General features: G+C 58.1%; 1 protein-coding gene across 7 annotated transcripts in view; it reads left to right on the top strand.

Moving 5' to 3' along the window:
* Nucleotides 1–12,271: 12,271 nt before the first annotated feature.
* Nucleotides 12,272–14,659, top strand: part of ADARB1 (adenosine deaminase RNA specific B1) — a 96,351-nt gene continuing 93,963 nt past the window's right edge. Inside the window, exons 1-2 of one of the 7 annotated variants that reach the window (XM_039840064.1) lie at nt 12,272–12,342; nt 13,712–13,810. In XM_039840064.1, coding sequence (XP_039695998.1) covers nt 13,779–13,810 — 32 coding nt within the window. In that variant the 5' untranslated portion in view covers nt 12,272–12,342; nt 13,712–13,778. Of the gene's footprint in view, nt 12,343–12,658; nt 12,697–13,436; nt 13,811–14,659 lie in introns of those variants that run through there. The other 6 variants (XM_039840067.1, XM_039840062.1, XM_039840066.1 and 3 more) reach the window with 6 other exon arrangements.

Genomic DNA, 14,659 nt, shown 5'->3' on the forward strand with positions numbered 1-14,659 from the left:
GACCTCTGGGGCAGAGGCCGCCCCTGCTCGCTGACGTTTATCTCTCTTCCTGCACCTTTGATTTCTGCTATTCCTGGAAGGACAGACTCGAGCGGCAGGAGAATGAAAGGAAATGCAGGACCAACGGCGGTCTTGGCAGAGGGGGGCCGTCAGCTGCCCCAAATCCTGAAATAAAAATGGTTTTCCCATAAAACATTTGCTTGTCAGAGATGCAAATTAGAGATATTTTTAGGCAATATTAATGCACCCATTTGCAGACTGCCGATTATGTCGGCCCCTCCCCCCCAGGCCATCTGAGTGCCCGGCTCCTTCTTTTTCAAATCCTTTTTTAGAAGGACCCTGCTGTTCTCTATAGGAGAGATGCGTGCCCATCGTAAGGGGTCAAACGATTGCAAAAGTTGCAACAGACAAAGCAATAAACGAACCAAAAAATCCTGGAAGGGGTGAGGATGGGTGTACGGTGGGTCCCTCTGTGCCCTGAGGGTCTATATTTACCCCGCAAGTATCCCATGCCCCAGGGAACATGACACTAAACAACCAACAAACAGACTGACAACACCATGACCAGGAGAGGAGAGAGAGGACGCGAGAGAGAAGCATAGACACGGACTTTGCAGGAAAGGAAAGGGCTTTTTGTCCTGCCGTTTGGACAAGGTGCCCACGTTTTTATTTTTCATGAGGCCTGCGTATGACGCAGCCGGCCTGCCTCTCATGTCTTATACTAGTATGCGACACCCTTCCAGGTCTGCTCTTTAATGAAAATCGAGAAAGCAGCCAGGCCCCAAAAGGAAAAATCCTGAATTGTCCTTCCTTTTACGGTTTCCTGGGACCTCTGCACCATCTGCTCCGCCATCCTATTAGCTCAGTCATATGGGCACAGGGAGCGCTCTTTGCAACACTGTATCCCAGTCCTGGCTAGTGCAATAAGGCAAGAAAAAAAAAATAGAAGGCACACAGATGGAAGGGGTGGAAGGAAATCTGTCTTTTCATAAACGACATGGTGGTGGCTGTAGAAAATCCTGAAGAATCTACAAAAAGTACTGCAGTTAGTAAGTGAACATAGCCAGGCCAGACACAAAGTCAGCATGCAAAGTCAATTGCATTTCTATATGATAGCAGGAAACAACGGGAAATTTAAATCTAAAAACACCTTTCACAGTAGCAGCAAAAAAACATCAAATGCGTGGGAATGAACTGTACAAAAGGATATGCAGGGCCTGTATGCTGAAAACGCCAAAAAAACGCCGCAGAGAGAAACGAAAGCCACTACATCGGCGGAGGGCCCAGCCACGGCCGCGGGCAGAGGGCGCAGCGCCGAGCGCCCCGAGCATCCGAGCATCCGTTCTCCCCGGAGGGACCTCCTGATCGACACAGTCCTCGCCGGAGAGCCCAGCTGGCGTTTTGTGTAGAAGTCGCGGCGCTGATTCTAAAAGCGAAATGGAGACACGAGGCGCGCCCCGGAGCCTGGCGGCCCCGACCTCCCGGGCACTGGCAGCGGCTCCATCGGCGAAGCAGGGCAGAGTGGCGGCAGTGATGACCCGGATCGATGGGACAGAATGGGGTCCCGAAGTGGACCCGCCGCCGGTCAGAAATCTCGAGAACGGCTTCTTGTGGGTTTGTCTGAAAGGGACTTTCTGGAGGCGGGGTGCTTGCTCTGGTGTGAAGGGGGCTCTGGCTGCAGAGGGTGTGCATCCGTCTCAAGTCACCCTGCGATGCTGCCGCGCGGTCCTCCCGCTTTCCCGTGTGTACCGCGGGGCAGGGCAGTGGCTCAGTACTTGACATGGGAGGGTCTGGGGCCGGGGCGGGGCCTGGCGGGCGCGGGCGCTGGCTTTCCTGGCGAACTTGCTGCAGGCTCCTTTGGGAGGGGGATGTAGGGTAACTGCTGTTTTACCAAGTGTGTTAAGAAGTTTGTTCCTTTCCAGAAACATTTTTAATAATTAAGCTGAAATCCTCCTGTCAATCAACTGGTTGCGGTGGAGGTTGACACGCTAGTGGGAGTGAGCGAGTCCAGGCACGTTGGCTCACACTTAGGGGCATGACGGGGACTGACAGTTTCCGGAAACAACCAGTTACCCCCGCCCCCCCATCTCCTTCCACAGCCCGAGCCATGCTCACCACACCCTCCTTGTGCGCAGTGCGAGGAGCCGGGGCTGCCTCCCCGCCCCCGCCCTGCCCCTCTTCCGGGGGGCAGTTGGACCCGAGGCCTGGGCACGCCTGCTGCCCCCTCCACACCCCCCTGTGGGTGTGTGTGTTAAACAGAGAGCGTGAAAAACCGAAATAAAGCCCGGGAAGCGTCTGTGCGCGTGCGCTCAGCAGCCCCGCTCGGGGACGGAGAGGGGGCGCGCCCGGAACCGGAACGGGGCTCGCCGGCGCCCACAGACCCAGCGGGCGCACTTAGTGGGCAACCAGATATGATAAGACTGTCAGGAAAAACATGTGCTTTTCCATTTTGGGAAATAGTCAAAGCTTTTATATTCTACCAAAAATAGAAATGGAGTTCTGGAAAGCAAAACTAGCTGGGCTTGTGGACCTCGGCCATTCAAACGGACCCACGTAGGCCACGGTGCTGTCATCTTTCTGGAATGTGTGCCTGCATTTCCCTGAGGTCCTGGACCCGAGGCAGCACGGAGTCTGGGACCTGCTCAGGCCTGCAGCTCGGCCACCCCACCCAGCCCTCCCCAGGCCCTGGGCCCCCCCCACAGTGGCTGCTCTGACGCGCCTGGCGTGGGTCCATGCAGGGCGTGGTGGCCCTGTGCCCTCAAGGATGTGCTCTCCCCAGCCCCCCCATGGGACAATGACAAACACAACATCCTTTCCCGAGACTTTTTTGTCACTTGAATGTTCCCTCGGAAGGAGACTTGCTGAATTACCGTGTAGCTCCTCGGCCACACGCCCCCGTGGTGGCTGGCGCTGGACAGGGGCACTCGCGTTTGCCATTAGGTCCCTAAGTTGTCCTAGAACCCTGGGCGCCACAGCCCGCGTGGGGACCGGTCTCCCTCTGGCCAGACAGCACTGCAGGCGGAGACCAGGACTTGCCTCCGACTGCTGGAGTTATACTGCGGGTGTCGAGCTGACACTTCGTTGCACGTACTGGTTATGTCACGGTATGGCCTGTATACTTTGCTGACATGCGATTTACAGGCGACCTCTCTGACGGGGACGTGGAGGCCCAGAGAGGCTCACCTGACGAGTGGCCTGTCCTCATTCTGACCATGCCGCCTCCACACTTGGGATAGAAAGTGTGGCCGTGAACTCCCCACCCCCCGCAGGCCTTGTCCGGCTGGGAGGACACAGGCCAGGGCTTCTCCCACACTCTCCCGAGCCTCCCGCGGCTTGTCCCTGGGCACGGCGCCTGCAGAGATGCTGTGGGGAAGGGGCAGAGCAGAGAGGGGTTCCAGGAAGAGTGCGGGAGGATCACGGGACCCGTAGGAAGCGCAGGGCACACATGCCTCAGAGGCACCTGGGACCGAGGGGCGCCACCTCTCCAGGGAGTGCTGCCACCAAAGTAGACGGAGTCCCAGAGCTCTGCAGTCTGTCTGGGTCTTTGAGGAAGACAAGGGGGTGGGCACAGGGCTTTGGGCATCAGCTCCAGACAGCAAACAACACGTCTGCTCAGTGACGCTCAGCCCACCCGGGGTCCTGTTGGAAACGGGCTCCTGGGTCCTCCTGCAGGGCCTGACATGGTTGGCCTGGGGGCCCAGGGCTGCCTCTGTGAGGAGCAGCCCAGGTGTCTGTCACATAGCTAGTCTGGAGGCCACACTTGGAGGAAAACTCGCTTCATTTATCGAATGATGGCAGGCCAAAGACGCTTCCTGGGGCATCCCTCTTCCTGCTGGCCGGCCGACTCCCTCTTAGTCACGGGAACAAAGGGACACGGCTTAATTAAGTTACGACAGAAAGGGTGAACAGTAGACCCCGGGGCTGGACAGAGCGCGCTCTTGGGGTCGAGGAGTGGGGCAGCCACCACGCTGGCATTCTCTGGTCGCCGGAGTAAAGCCTCGAACTGCTTCTCAGTTCTTCCCATGGCTGGCGGAGCCCAGGCCGGGAGCCCGCCGGCGGTGGCGGCTCCGACGGTGTCCCCATGGTCCAGGACGCTCAGCTGACCCGTCAGAGGCAACACGGCACAGGAGGGAAGGTCGTGGATGGGGCTGGTCCCTGAGGTCCCTGAGCTTTGCACCGTGCGTTACAGCACCTATTCTGCTTTGCGTCTGATTCTAAAAAAAAATCTGCTGCTCAAGCGAAGTTGTAGAAGCTGCTAATTTGTTAAGTGTCTGTATTTATTTACACCCTTCTTTTCTCACAAAACCCGTGGGGCGTTTGGCAATGCTAATCCCTCACGCTGATCCTATTTAATCTTCACGAGCACATGTGGCCTTATTACCCCGGTGTCACCACGGAGAACCCGTTTCCTTGCTGACTGCCCCCCGCACGCCGTCCCATGAGACCCCCACGCACGCCCACGTCTGTGCACAGTACGCTGCGATTGTCAGGGCTGTGATCCTACAAATACACAGCCACGCACCTCCCGGTAACGTGGGCGAGCTTCTCCGGGGCAGCGGATTCTTAGGGGACGTGCATGTGTTTGCGTCACGATTCCAAATCGTCTCCCAAAGTGGCCTGTCATTCTCCCCAGGCACGCCGGCTGTGAGTCCCTGTGCCAAGACCATCCTCGCCCCTCCCCGCCCGAGTCCTGTCTTGCCTGTCCTCCTCTGCTTTCAAAATTTTCACTTTAAAATATACTTAATATGCTATTTGATTTACCAAAAGGTTGCGTGCAAACGGACGTAACTTATAAAGCATCCTACGCGCCGTCCCCATCTTCACTCAGGGCTGGGGCTGTTTTCGGCAACCTCCATCTGCAGGCTCTCCCCTGACCCATTCCCGCTGCAGGCAATCGCCGCCTGAAACTCTGTGCCCATCACTCCCTGGCTGTGTGCAGGTGCGTGTGTACGTGTGCGTGCACACCTGCGTGTGTGCGCACAATAAATTACACATGCAGACATCATAATATATACGTATGCTGTATCTGTGCCGAAGCCCCCTCATGCTCCGTCTGCCTTGTTTTTAGGCTCTGCAAAGTGGCCTGTGTTTCCGTCGACATTTTAGTTCCAAGATCCCCGTCGGGTGTCGCTGTAGCCGAGTTGCCGAACGTCCCCGCCTCACAACGTGCACGTGTGGACGGGTCGGGGTGTGGGTTCGCCCCGAGGCATTTCGTCTTGTGCGGGGCAGTCGGATAGCGTGAACACGGCCGTCCACGCGCCCTCCCGAGCACACGTGCACGGGTTCCTGGGAGGGAGACCAGTGGCTGTGGGCTGAGAATACTCGATTTTGTGAGACAACTGTTTTCCAAAGTGGGGGCAAATTGTGCTCCCATTAGCGACGTTCAGGAATCCTGGTGCCCCGCATCCTCTCCCACACTCGATATTGTCAGTCTTTCAAATGTTTGCCGGTACGGGGGTGTAAGGGAGTATCATTGGGATCCCAGCCTGCACGTCCCTGTTCGTGAGGCTGAAAGCCTTATCGTGTGCTTCTGGGCCACGTGTGTGCCTCTGCTGTTCCTGTCTTTTGTCCATTTTTTTTATTAAGTCGTTTGTTTTTCTTATTTGCAGTTCTTTACAAATACTCTAGATACAAATCCTCCAACAGCTGTATGTGTTGCAAACATCTTCTTCCTCTCTGTTCTTGCATCTTCTGACGAACAGACATTCATCAGTCTTACCTTTCATGGTTAGCACTTGTCGTACCCTAAGAAATCTGCCTTCCCCAAGGTCATGGAGATATTTGCCTATATTTTAAAAGTTTAAAAGTTCTGTTTTTCTTAATTCATCTGGACTGAGCCTTGTGTGGGGTGTAAGGTATGTACCCAATTCCGTTCCCCGCACACGGACAAATGTCCGGCATCACTTACTGAAGCCATTCGTTTCCCTCCGACCTGCAGTACCTCGCCTGTCATGTGTGAAAACACGTGTGGGTCCGCTTCTCTTCCTGTTGGTCTCATGGGTCAATCTGTCCCTCCTCGGCTGGTAAAGTTACTGTGATTTAAAGTAGGTTTTGACACCTGCTGGTGCAAGTCCCCACCTCCTTCTCTCTCTTTAGGGATGTCTCGGCCCCTCTCGGTCCTCTGCCTTCCTGTCACATGTGTTAGTCAGCGAAGTTGCATAAACATCCCTGTTGGAATATTTATCGGAATCCCATTGCCTTCATAGGTAATTTGGGGAGGAGGTGACATCTTTATGACACTGACATTGTCTTACTTTTTAAAATGGTGTGTCTCTACATTCACTTGCTCTATCAAGAATTTAAAAAAATTTTTTTCTCCTTAAAGATCATAACACTTGTTAGACTTATTTTTAACTCATAATTTTGTCGCAATTGTAAACAGGATCATTTTTCTAAATTACATTTTGTCTGTTGCTGATGTTTAAAAATCAATGTGTGTGTGTGTTGATTTTATACTCAGTAACCTTGTTAATTAAATCTAAAAATTTAGCCGTAGATCATTTTTAATTTTCTGCACATGCAATCACATCGCCCGTGAATCTTTCTCTTTTCCTTTCCAACCTTTACACATTTTATTTCACTGTGGTGTCGTGTTGTTGTTTAGGCTCTAACGGGAGCCCAGAGAGCAAGTGTCCTCGTTTCGTTCCTGATTTAAAAGAAATGTTCCTACGTTTGTTTCCCCATCGGGCTGATGTTTGCTTTAGTACTCGCAGGCACCTTGGACCAGGTCAAGGAAGCTCCCTCTGTTCCCAGTTCCCTAAGAGCTCACTCTTCTCAGCGTGAGTGGTGCTGGGTTTCATGAAAAGCCTTTTCCACGTCTGTTGAGATGGCCGCACGGGTGCTGCTGCTTGATCTCCTGACGCAGGGATTCGCACCTGTGGATTTTAAAGTGTCGAACCAGAGTTAGAGTCTTGGGAAACCCGGCTCGGTCATACGTTCTTGTTATCATTTTATATATTACCGGAGTTCGGTTTGGGGCACGTTGGGGTTTTATGGCCATTTATTCAGGTCTTCTGTTCATCCGTGAAGTTGGCCCATGCCTTCTCTTTCATTCTTTCTAGGTCTGGAAGTCGAGGTTATAACAGCTTCATTATGTGAGATGCAACTGTCCCCTTTCCGTCAACACTGTCCCCAGCACACCACTGTATTTTTCAGTCGCGTGACCTCTGTGTCGCCACACGCAGTGGGTGTTCTGTCCTCACTTCATTCGGACTCTCTTTTTACTTACCTGTCTTTTCTTCTCAAGCCGCTCTTTTCTCTAGGCTCCCTCACACTGCCTGGTCTCCCAGGCCCCTCCGCTCCTGCACCCCGCACCCCGCTTTAATGGCTGACGTTCTTCGGGTCCCGGCCCAGGTTCTCCTCTCTTCTCTCTCTTCTCTCCCCGGGCGACCACTTCCATCCTCATGGCTCCCAAACGTGAGTCCCCACCATCGTTCCCTTCCCAGGACACCAGTCTCTCACACCCCGCTGTCTTCCCAACACAGCCACCTGGGCTTCCGATGGGCTGCGCAAACCCAGCGCAGCCAGGAGCATCTCCTGGCTTCTCCCCAGCCAGCTGTCACCCGCCTCGTCAGGTAGCACAGTCACCTCCAGCACACGCAGCCAGGACCCACGCAGGTGGTCCCTGACCCTCCCTCACCACACCCCCACCCAGTCTGTCGCCAAGTCTAATCGAGTCCGCTTCCCCGTAGCTCTTCCCTCTTCCGTGCTGCCACCTGAGCTACTCACCTGGGCGCGTGCGTCACCTGGCACCTGCAACACCTGGCACGTGCATCTGCTTGGAGCAGACACCGGGGAGGCGGGACGAGCCCCCGCCCCCTGCCCCGTATTGAGGGCCCCAGTTGGGCTCGTCTTTCTGTCCCTCCCCCGACATCCGGGTACTACTGTGAGGGTGGGTCCCACTGGGCTTACAGCTGCGGCAGGCGCACCTTCTCTGTAAACGGCCAGATGGTCAGTACTAGGCTTCATGGCCACCTACGTCGCTTGCATATTCTTCCTGTTACCCAGTGCGACACTCGTCCTGGCCTTGCGGACTGCACGGAAACCGGCCACCGGCCTCGGTGCGCCCACCTCCGGCCTTCGCGCTCCGCTCTGGCCCCGCAGCCCGCCCCATTCTGCGGTGGTTCCGGGGGGCGGGGTAGGAGCTCCAGGGGCCCCATCAGTGAGGTGCGGCTCCCGGCGCTCCGCCGCAGCAGCCCGTTCTCTGCCACCCAGCGCGGGCCACTGGTGAGGTGGTACGTTCTCCTCGCGGGGGCAGAGGACAGGCGCCAGGGCCAGACGACTCATGGCCACGTTGCCACGGTGCGGGTCCGAACCCATCTGACCCTTCCGCCCGGCTCCTGCCCTGGCGCGGCCGGCGCCCCCTGCCCATGTCACCGCTAGACCGTGGACACCTCGGCAGCCACCGGTCACCTTCATCTGCGTCCAGGGTGCTGTCTCAGGTCCCAGCCTCTGCCTGTCCCCTGTGACCCTCGCTTTGGGCTGACTTCCCCGGGGAGGGGCACGTGACACGTGGAGAGGACCATCTGAACCGCTGGGTCTCAACAGCTCAGTTCTAGGCACACGGGGACTCAGGAGTGGCTCAGTGCCATCTCCATGTTCCTGGTGAGGTCACACTGGGTCAGCCGCTCCCGGGTCCTGGTGGTGTGTGCGCATCCCAGAGCACAAACAAGGCTCTTCCTGGGCCGTCCTGTGACCGGGGGTTCACTGTGGGCCAAAGGGTCCCCAGGGGGAGGTACGTCCTGAGCTGGGCAGACTCCATGCAAGCTGTCTGTCCCCAGAAAGAGCTGACTGAAGGGCTTGGTACCACCTTGTTTTTGTCACTCCAGTCTCACGTGTTTTTTTTTTAAATAGGACAGAATATCTTACATCTCAAATAAATGCATCTCAGTATATTGGTTACTTCTCATTAGCAGTTTTATCTTCCCAAGTCTTTTAAAAACCAAGAAACCAATAACCTACTTTTAGACTGCAATCTAAAAGTACCTGTGAGTGTCCTGTTCCAAACGGGTGGGACAGAATTAAATAAAATAAGGCGATGCACGTTTTTTGGTTGTGCTCAGGGTCTGCAGTGAAATGGGCGACCAAAGAACAAGAAAAGGCTGTCCTTGCGATGAAATGACCGGACGCCACACTCGGCCTAAGTGACCTGAGTGGTCGCAGCAGCACAGGGCAGGGACGTGCTCGCCACTCGGAGGCGGTAACAGGATCACACCTGTCACCCTGTGACAACAGAGGGGTGGTCGCCGGAGGGCCTAGAATGAAGGGCCAGAAAGCCAGGCTGTGACAGTGGCTCACCCCGTGCCCGGACGCCCTGCCAGGGAGCTGGACAGAAGAGTAGATTCTATAGCTGTGAACCCCGAACGTTCCCTGTGGCCCAGAGGCTGCCTGGAAGCCGGGGTGATAAAGGCAGAGCCCTCCCCTCCCGGAGGTTCCGATGCGATCCACTCTGCTCCGGGCCGCAGTCTGAGGCGCCGTCTCCCTGTCTCCGGTGTCTGTGGCGGGCTATGACAAGTCCTCGCGTACCGCCCTGCCCCACAGGTGTTTGCAGTGCCCAGAGGAACTTTTAATTCTGCTTGTGGCCCACAGCTACGTGGCCACGTACCAGCGGCCGAGGCACCTTCTGCGCTGTGTAGACAGCGCTTCTAGCACTGAAGTTTCACGCGCCTTTGTAAAACCTCATGGCACATCACGGGCAGACAGAGGGCCAGCTGGGGTCCTGCGGGTGAGCGGTGCGGCATCACACTTGTTTTCCTGGACACAAGATGGTGTTTTATTTTCAAGACCCGTGTGAGTGGGGCAAACAGAAGGGGTGCCCGGGGGTGGGGCAAGGGTTCAGGCCTGGATGCTGCCCTTGGCGCAGAAGGCCTGGTTAATAGCCGGTGTGTGGTCACAGCTGCCAGCATCTCTGTGGGACGCCCATCCCAGGCACCCAGGTGTCAACACTGATGGTGGACAAGGGGCAGATGGGCTTTCCTCAGGAGGTGGCAGGATCCCTCACCGAAGCACTTGACCTCTCGGGTCCCCGCGTGGGCGTGCTGCTCACACCCCTGGGAACGCCCCACGTCTGGGCCGTGTTCCCCCACCATCGGCATAAAGAGGCGTGTTCTGTGTGCCATTCTTCCAAGCTGGAGGGAAGGCCACAATAAGTCTGTCTCTGGAGGTGACGGTGTCTGAGGTGGTATAACAGCAAGGGGCCACCCCAGCTCCTCGCCTGTCCCCAGAGCAGCCTGAGGGGCTTGGACACAGGCACCTGCTCTCTCCATTGCTGCTGAGGGAGGGGACGAGAGTCACAGCTCCAGTTCCAACTGACGGGCAGTCACCAGGGTCAACGACATTAAATGAAGGCGATGGCCTCCTGTGAGCCGCGCATCCCTCTGCCAAGTCCCTGCGTGGTCCCCTCTCACAAACCTGGGGCTTGGCTCCTGACTTGCTTTGGCCAATGGGACCTTAGTGAACGTAGTGCCAAGGCTGGAGCCCCATCACCATGAGCAGCGGTCCCGCCAGCCTGCTGACGGCGGGTGACACACGGCCCACGTGCAAGGGCCCAGTCCACACCCCATGAGGCAGAGCGGAGCCACCCCAGCTGCAGACCTGCAGGATCTGAGCAAATGACTGCTTTAAGCCACTTAGTTTTGGGGTGTGTGTTACACAGAAATAGATAAATGTCCTTACGCTTCCCTCATTCAGGATGAGTCCTCAGAGGGTGTCCCAGGAAGCTTGATTTTTACTTAGCTGTCAACCAGTGGCCCTTGGTCACTGTACCTGACACTGGGCCCTCGGGCAGGGCGATGGGCTTGCTTGTTCGCTGGCTGGCCCCAAAGGCAAGTGTTTCCTTGCGTCAGACAGCAACCTGACGCGTGTGGCTGGCTGCTGCAGGACTTTCGCCTGTGGTTAATTCATGCTGATCACTGAGCTCCTGCCATGTGCACTGCTGTCACATGGGACATACCAGGCGTGCACTCGGCTCGCGATCTGTGTGCCTTTCCCTTCCCATCTTACACGCGAGGAACCACGCGGAGGTCCGGAGTGACACCTCTGGCCCCACAGCCAGAAGGGGGAGCAGCTGGACTTGACCTTGGAGTCTAGCCTCTACACCCACTGGCCCTGCCCTGGCCCTAGGCTTGCCAGGCCCTGACCACTCTCTCTGCCTGCTGTGAAAATGAATTTAAAAACCTCCTTAAAATCTGGAGGCGAAGCCCTGTAGGGGAAGCCCACACTCAGACCACCCACCGCAGGAAGAAGCTACCTTGTCCTCCCGGACAGGAAGCCTACTTCACTACTCAGGCAGGAGGAAGGTTTTCTCCTGGCCCAGCAACAGCCCAGCCAATGAGAGACCACCACACTCAGCCAGTGAGAAGCCACCGCCATCCTAAACTCTCGCTCTCCTGCAAAGGACTCTGCTCCCAACTCGCTCCCTTTTTCTCTATAAAACTTCGCTCCCCTTCTTTCTTCTCATGACGGGTCTATGGTTCATAGTTTGCGTGTCCCAAGTTGCAAATCCCCTGTTATTCTCTAATAAACCCATCTTTGCTGGTAAAATAACTATTCTTAGGGTTGACACCATTGAGTTCTAGTAAATCACCCAACGGCCAAAGGCGTTGCTCAGCCATTCCCCGCTCCTCTGCTCTCAGCGCCTGTGTTCAAGAACCGTATTTTTCCTTATTAAACTCCTTCTGTTCTGAATAGAATCACGACCTTGAGCTGGGTAATCTGGTCTTCAAAACTGCTGCATTTCCACGCGTGCTTATCATCGCGTGTAAACACTTCCCGGTGTAGCCGCACGACAGAGGAATGAGTTCAGTGCAAACTCCGTAAAAAGGCTTTAAAACTGCCTTTCCTGCAAAACCGGCCAACCCACGACCACCTTAGCTTTGGCCATTTGGACGGGCTTCAGAACTCACTGCGAGTGCCACACGCAAACGCGGGACCCCCTCTGGAGTTTGGGGACCCCGATCTCGCACTGCGCATGGCTCTTGGGGAGGCCGACCGGTCAGGATGCGTTTGAACGTCCGGTTCTCGGCGGGTCCTCCCAGGGGGTCTCCGGTGCCCCAGTTCCCACGCCAGGTCGCCCTCGCCCCCGCCCGCGCCCCGGGACCCGCGGACCCCCGGCGCGGCGCGCGTGCGTGCGTGCGTGCACGTCCTGCGTCACGGCGTCGCCCACCGCGGCGTGCGCGCGGCCTGCGGCGGGGGCGGGCGCGGAGGCTGAGGCGGCGGCCGGCCCGGGCCGCGCTCGGGGGCGCGCTCGGGGGCGCGCCAGGCCACGGCTCGCGCGCCGCAGCGCCCGGCGGCCGAGCGGAGCGAGCGTCTGCACCGCGCGGAGCCCGGCGGCCCGCGGCTGAGGTGAGGCGGGCGCGGGCGGGCGCAGGCGGGCGCGGGCGGGCCGGCGCGGGCGCGGGAGGACGCCGCAGGCGGACACTCGTCGCTGGGCGCCGCCGGAGCCGCGTTTATGTAAGCGCTGCCGGGCAGGTGGGGAGGCCGGGCCGGGCGTGCGGCTCCCGCAGGACCTCGAGTCTCCCGCGGGGTGCCCGGAGGGGCTGCGGGCCGGGCCGCCGGGGAGGGAGCCTGCGCCCCCAGGACAAGGCTGCGTCCCGGACGGCCCCGGGTCTGCTCCGCGCGGCGCCGCGTCTGCGCCGGATGCTCTGAGCCGCGGGAGAGCAGGCTGCGCCCAGGGATGGAGGGGGACTGCGCCCCGGGGTGAGGCTGCGCCCCGCGATGGAGGGCGACTGCGCCCCGGGATGAGGCTGCGCCCCGGAATGCAGGGGCGACTGCGCCCCGGGATAAGGCTGCGCCTCGCGATGGAGGGGGCACTGCGCTCCGGGATGAGGCTGCGCCCTGGGGTGAGGCTGCGCCCCGGAATGCAGGGGCGACTGCGCTCCGGGATGAGGCTGCCCCTCGCGATGGAGGGGGCACTGCGCCCCGGGATGAGCTGCGCCCCAGGATGAGGCTGCGCCCCACGATGGAGTGGGAATTACGTCCTGGGGTGAGGCTGCGCCCCGCGATGGAGGGGGGACTGCGCCCCGGGATGAGGCCGCGCCCCGGGAGGCAGAGGTTGCGCCCCCGGAATAAAGGGGACGCTGCGCCCTGGGATGAGGCTGCGCCCCCGGGGCGGGGAGATCGCATGGGGACAGCCCCGTTCCCACCCGGGGAGTGCCGCGTGTGCCCCGGATTCTCTCGGCCCCAGGGAGGGAAGGCTGCGACCGGCGGTGAGACTGCGCCCGGGTCGGCCCCGCGTCCTCTCCCGAGGGCCCCGAGTCCGCGCGCGGTGCTCCGGGACGCGGGTCGGAGAGTGGGGGGCCCCGGGGAGGGCACGCCGCGTCCCGGGTTCAGCCGTGCGCTCCGGGGGTCCCGTGTCCGCGCGGGTGCTCTGCGCGGCGGGCGGCCGGGGGCGCGGAAGTTCTCGCGGGCGCTGGGCGTCTGGCGCGATCCGGAACAAACTGGGGCGGTTGGGGGGCCGAGGTGACTTCTGACGTGTCCACATCTGCAGTAGGAAAATTACCGGGTTGTGGACGGTCCGAGGGAAGGTGTCACATTGGGCTGCGGACGCTAAAACGTGTTGGAGTCCCTGTTTACGTGCCAGAGAATAGAAAACGCGTTGAGCCCCGATTTATCCGTCTGCGACCCGCACCGTTGTTTGATTGGCAGCTAATGTTTTTACCAGCCGGTTTTGATTTTACTTATGATAAAGGCATTTCGTTTCCTTCTTACACAGACCCTAATGGTTAGCGTTCCATTCTGCAAGCGTCGGAAAAGTAGCGTGATATCAAACTTGCTTCCTTATGCTCAGTGTTCTCCTTGAGATGACTGATCAGTGAGTTTTGGAAATAGAAACACGTCTTCCGTCCTTTAGGTGCCCTCTGACATTTCCCCACATAGGTTTACGCCTCTGAAAGGTGGCACCCAGAGCTGCATTTTCCGAAACACTGGGCTGTCTCAAGGACAGTGCCCGGCCAGTGTCTTTGATTACCTTCTTTTCTTGGGGCTGAGGCTACTCTTCTCTCTCCTCGCTGGGGATTTCCGGGGGACAGGGAGAAGGAAAAAATGGGGAGAGGTTGGTGGTACTGCTCTGCCTTGGCCGACAGTGAGCTACGCCTGGGTGCAGCGTTCTTCCGGAGGGCAGGGGCCTCTCCCGCGGGCACCCGCAGCAGGGGCCTGTCGAGTGGTTGATGAGACACGCCGAGCTGGGTGCCCCATCCTGCCCGGGTGGAGGCGAGGGCCTGGCTGGGCTTCGGAAGGAATGCGTTGCCTGTGAGTAATGCCTGTTACGTGGCCGAGGGGCCTCAAACTCAGTATGCTCAGCCACATCTTCACCACGCGAAGCTGTAGCTGGAAAGGAGAAAGGCCTTTCTGCATGGGGCAGTGGCGAAGAAGCAAACCGGTCCCGCTCCAAGAGGTCGATGGCACGGAGCCTGAGGTGCCGTGTGCTCGTGAAGTCAGAGCTGGGAGGTGAGGGGGCACTCGGCAAATAACTGCGTCAGCTGAACCCCCTGGCCCTTGGCGAGTTCACCTGGTGTAATAGCATTTCCGCTGCTTTTCGATTTGGGGAATCAGAAAATTCTTTAAGCCTGAATTTGTCTGGTGGGTGAGTGAGTAGAGCAAACTGGATTTATTTGGTAAACACTTATTCATGGCCCGCTTCGTGCTAGGCCCACCTTGTATT

The sequence above is a fragment of the Pteropus medius genome, unplaced genomic scaffold, assembly GCF_902729225.1.
Source record: "Pteropus medius unplaced genomic scaffold, Ma_sr-lr_union100, whole genome shotgun sequence".
In the NCBI taxonomy this organism is placed as follows: Eukaryota; Metazoa; Chordata; class Mammalia; order Chiroptera; family Pteropodidae; genus Pteropus; species Pteropus medius.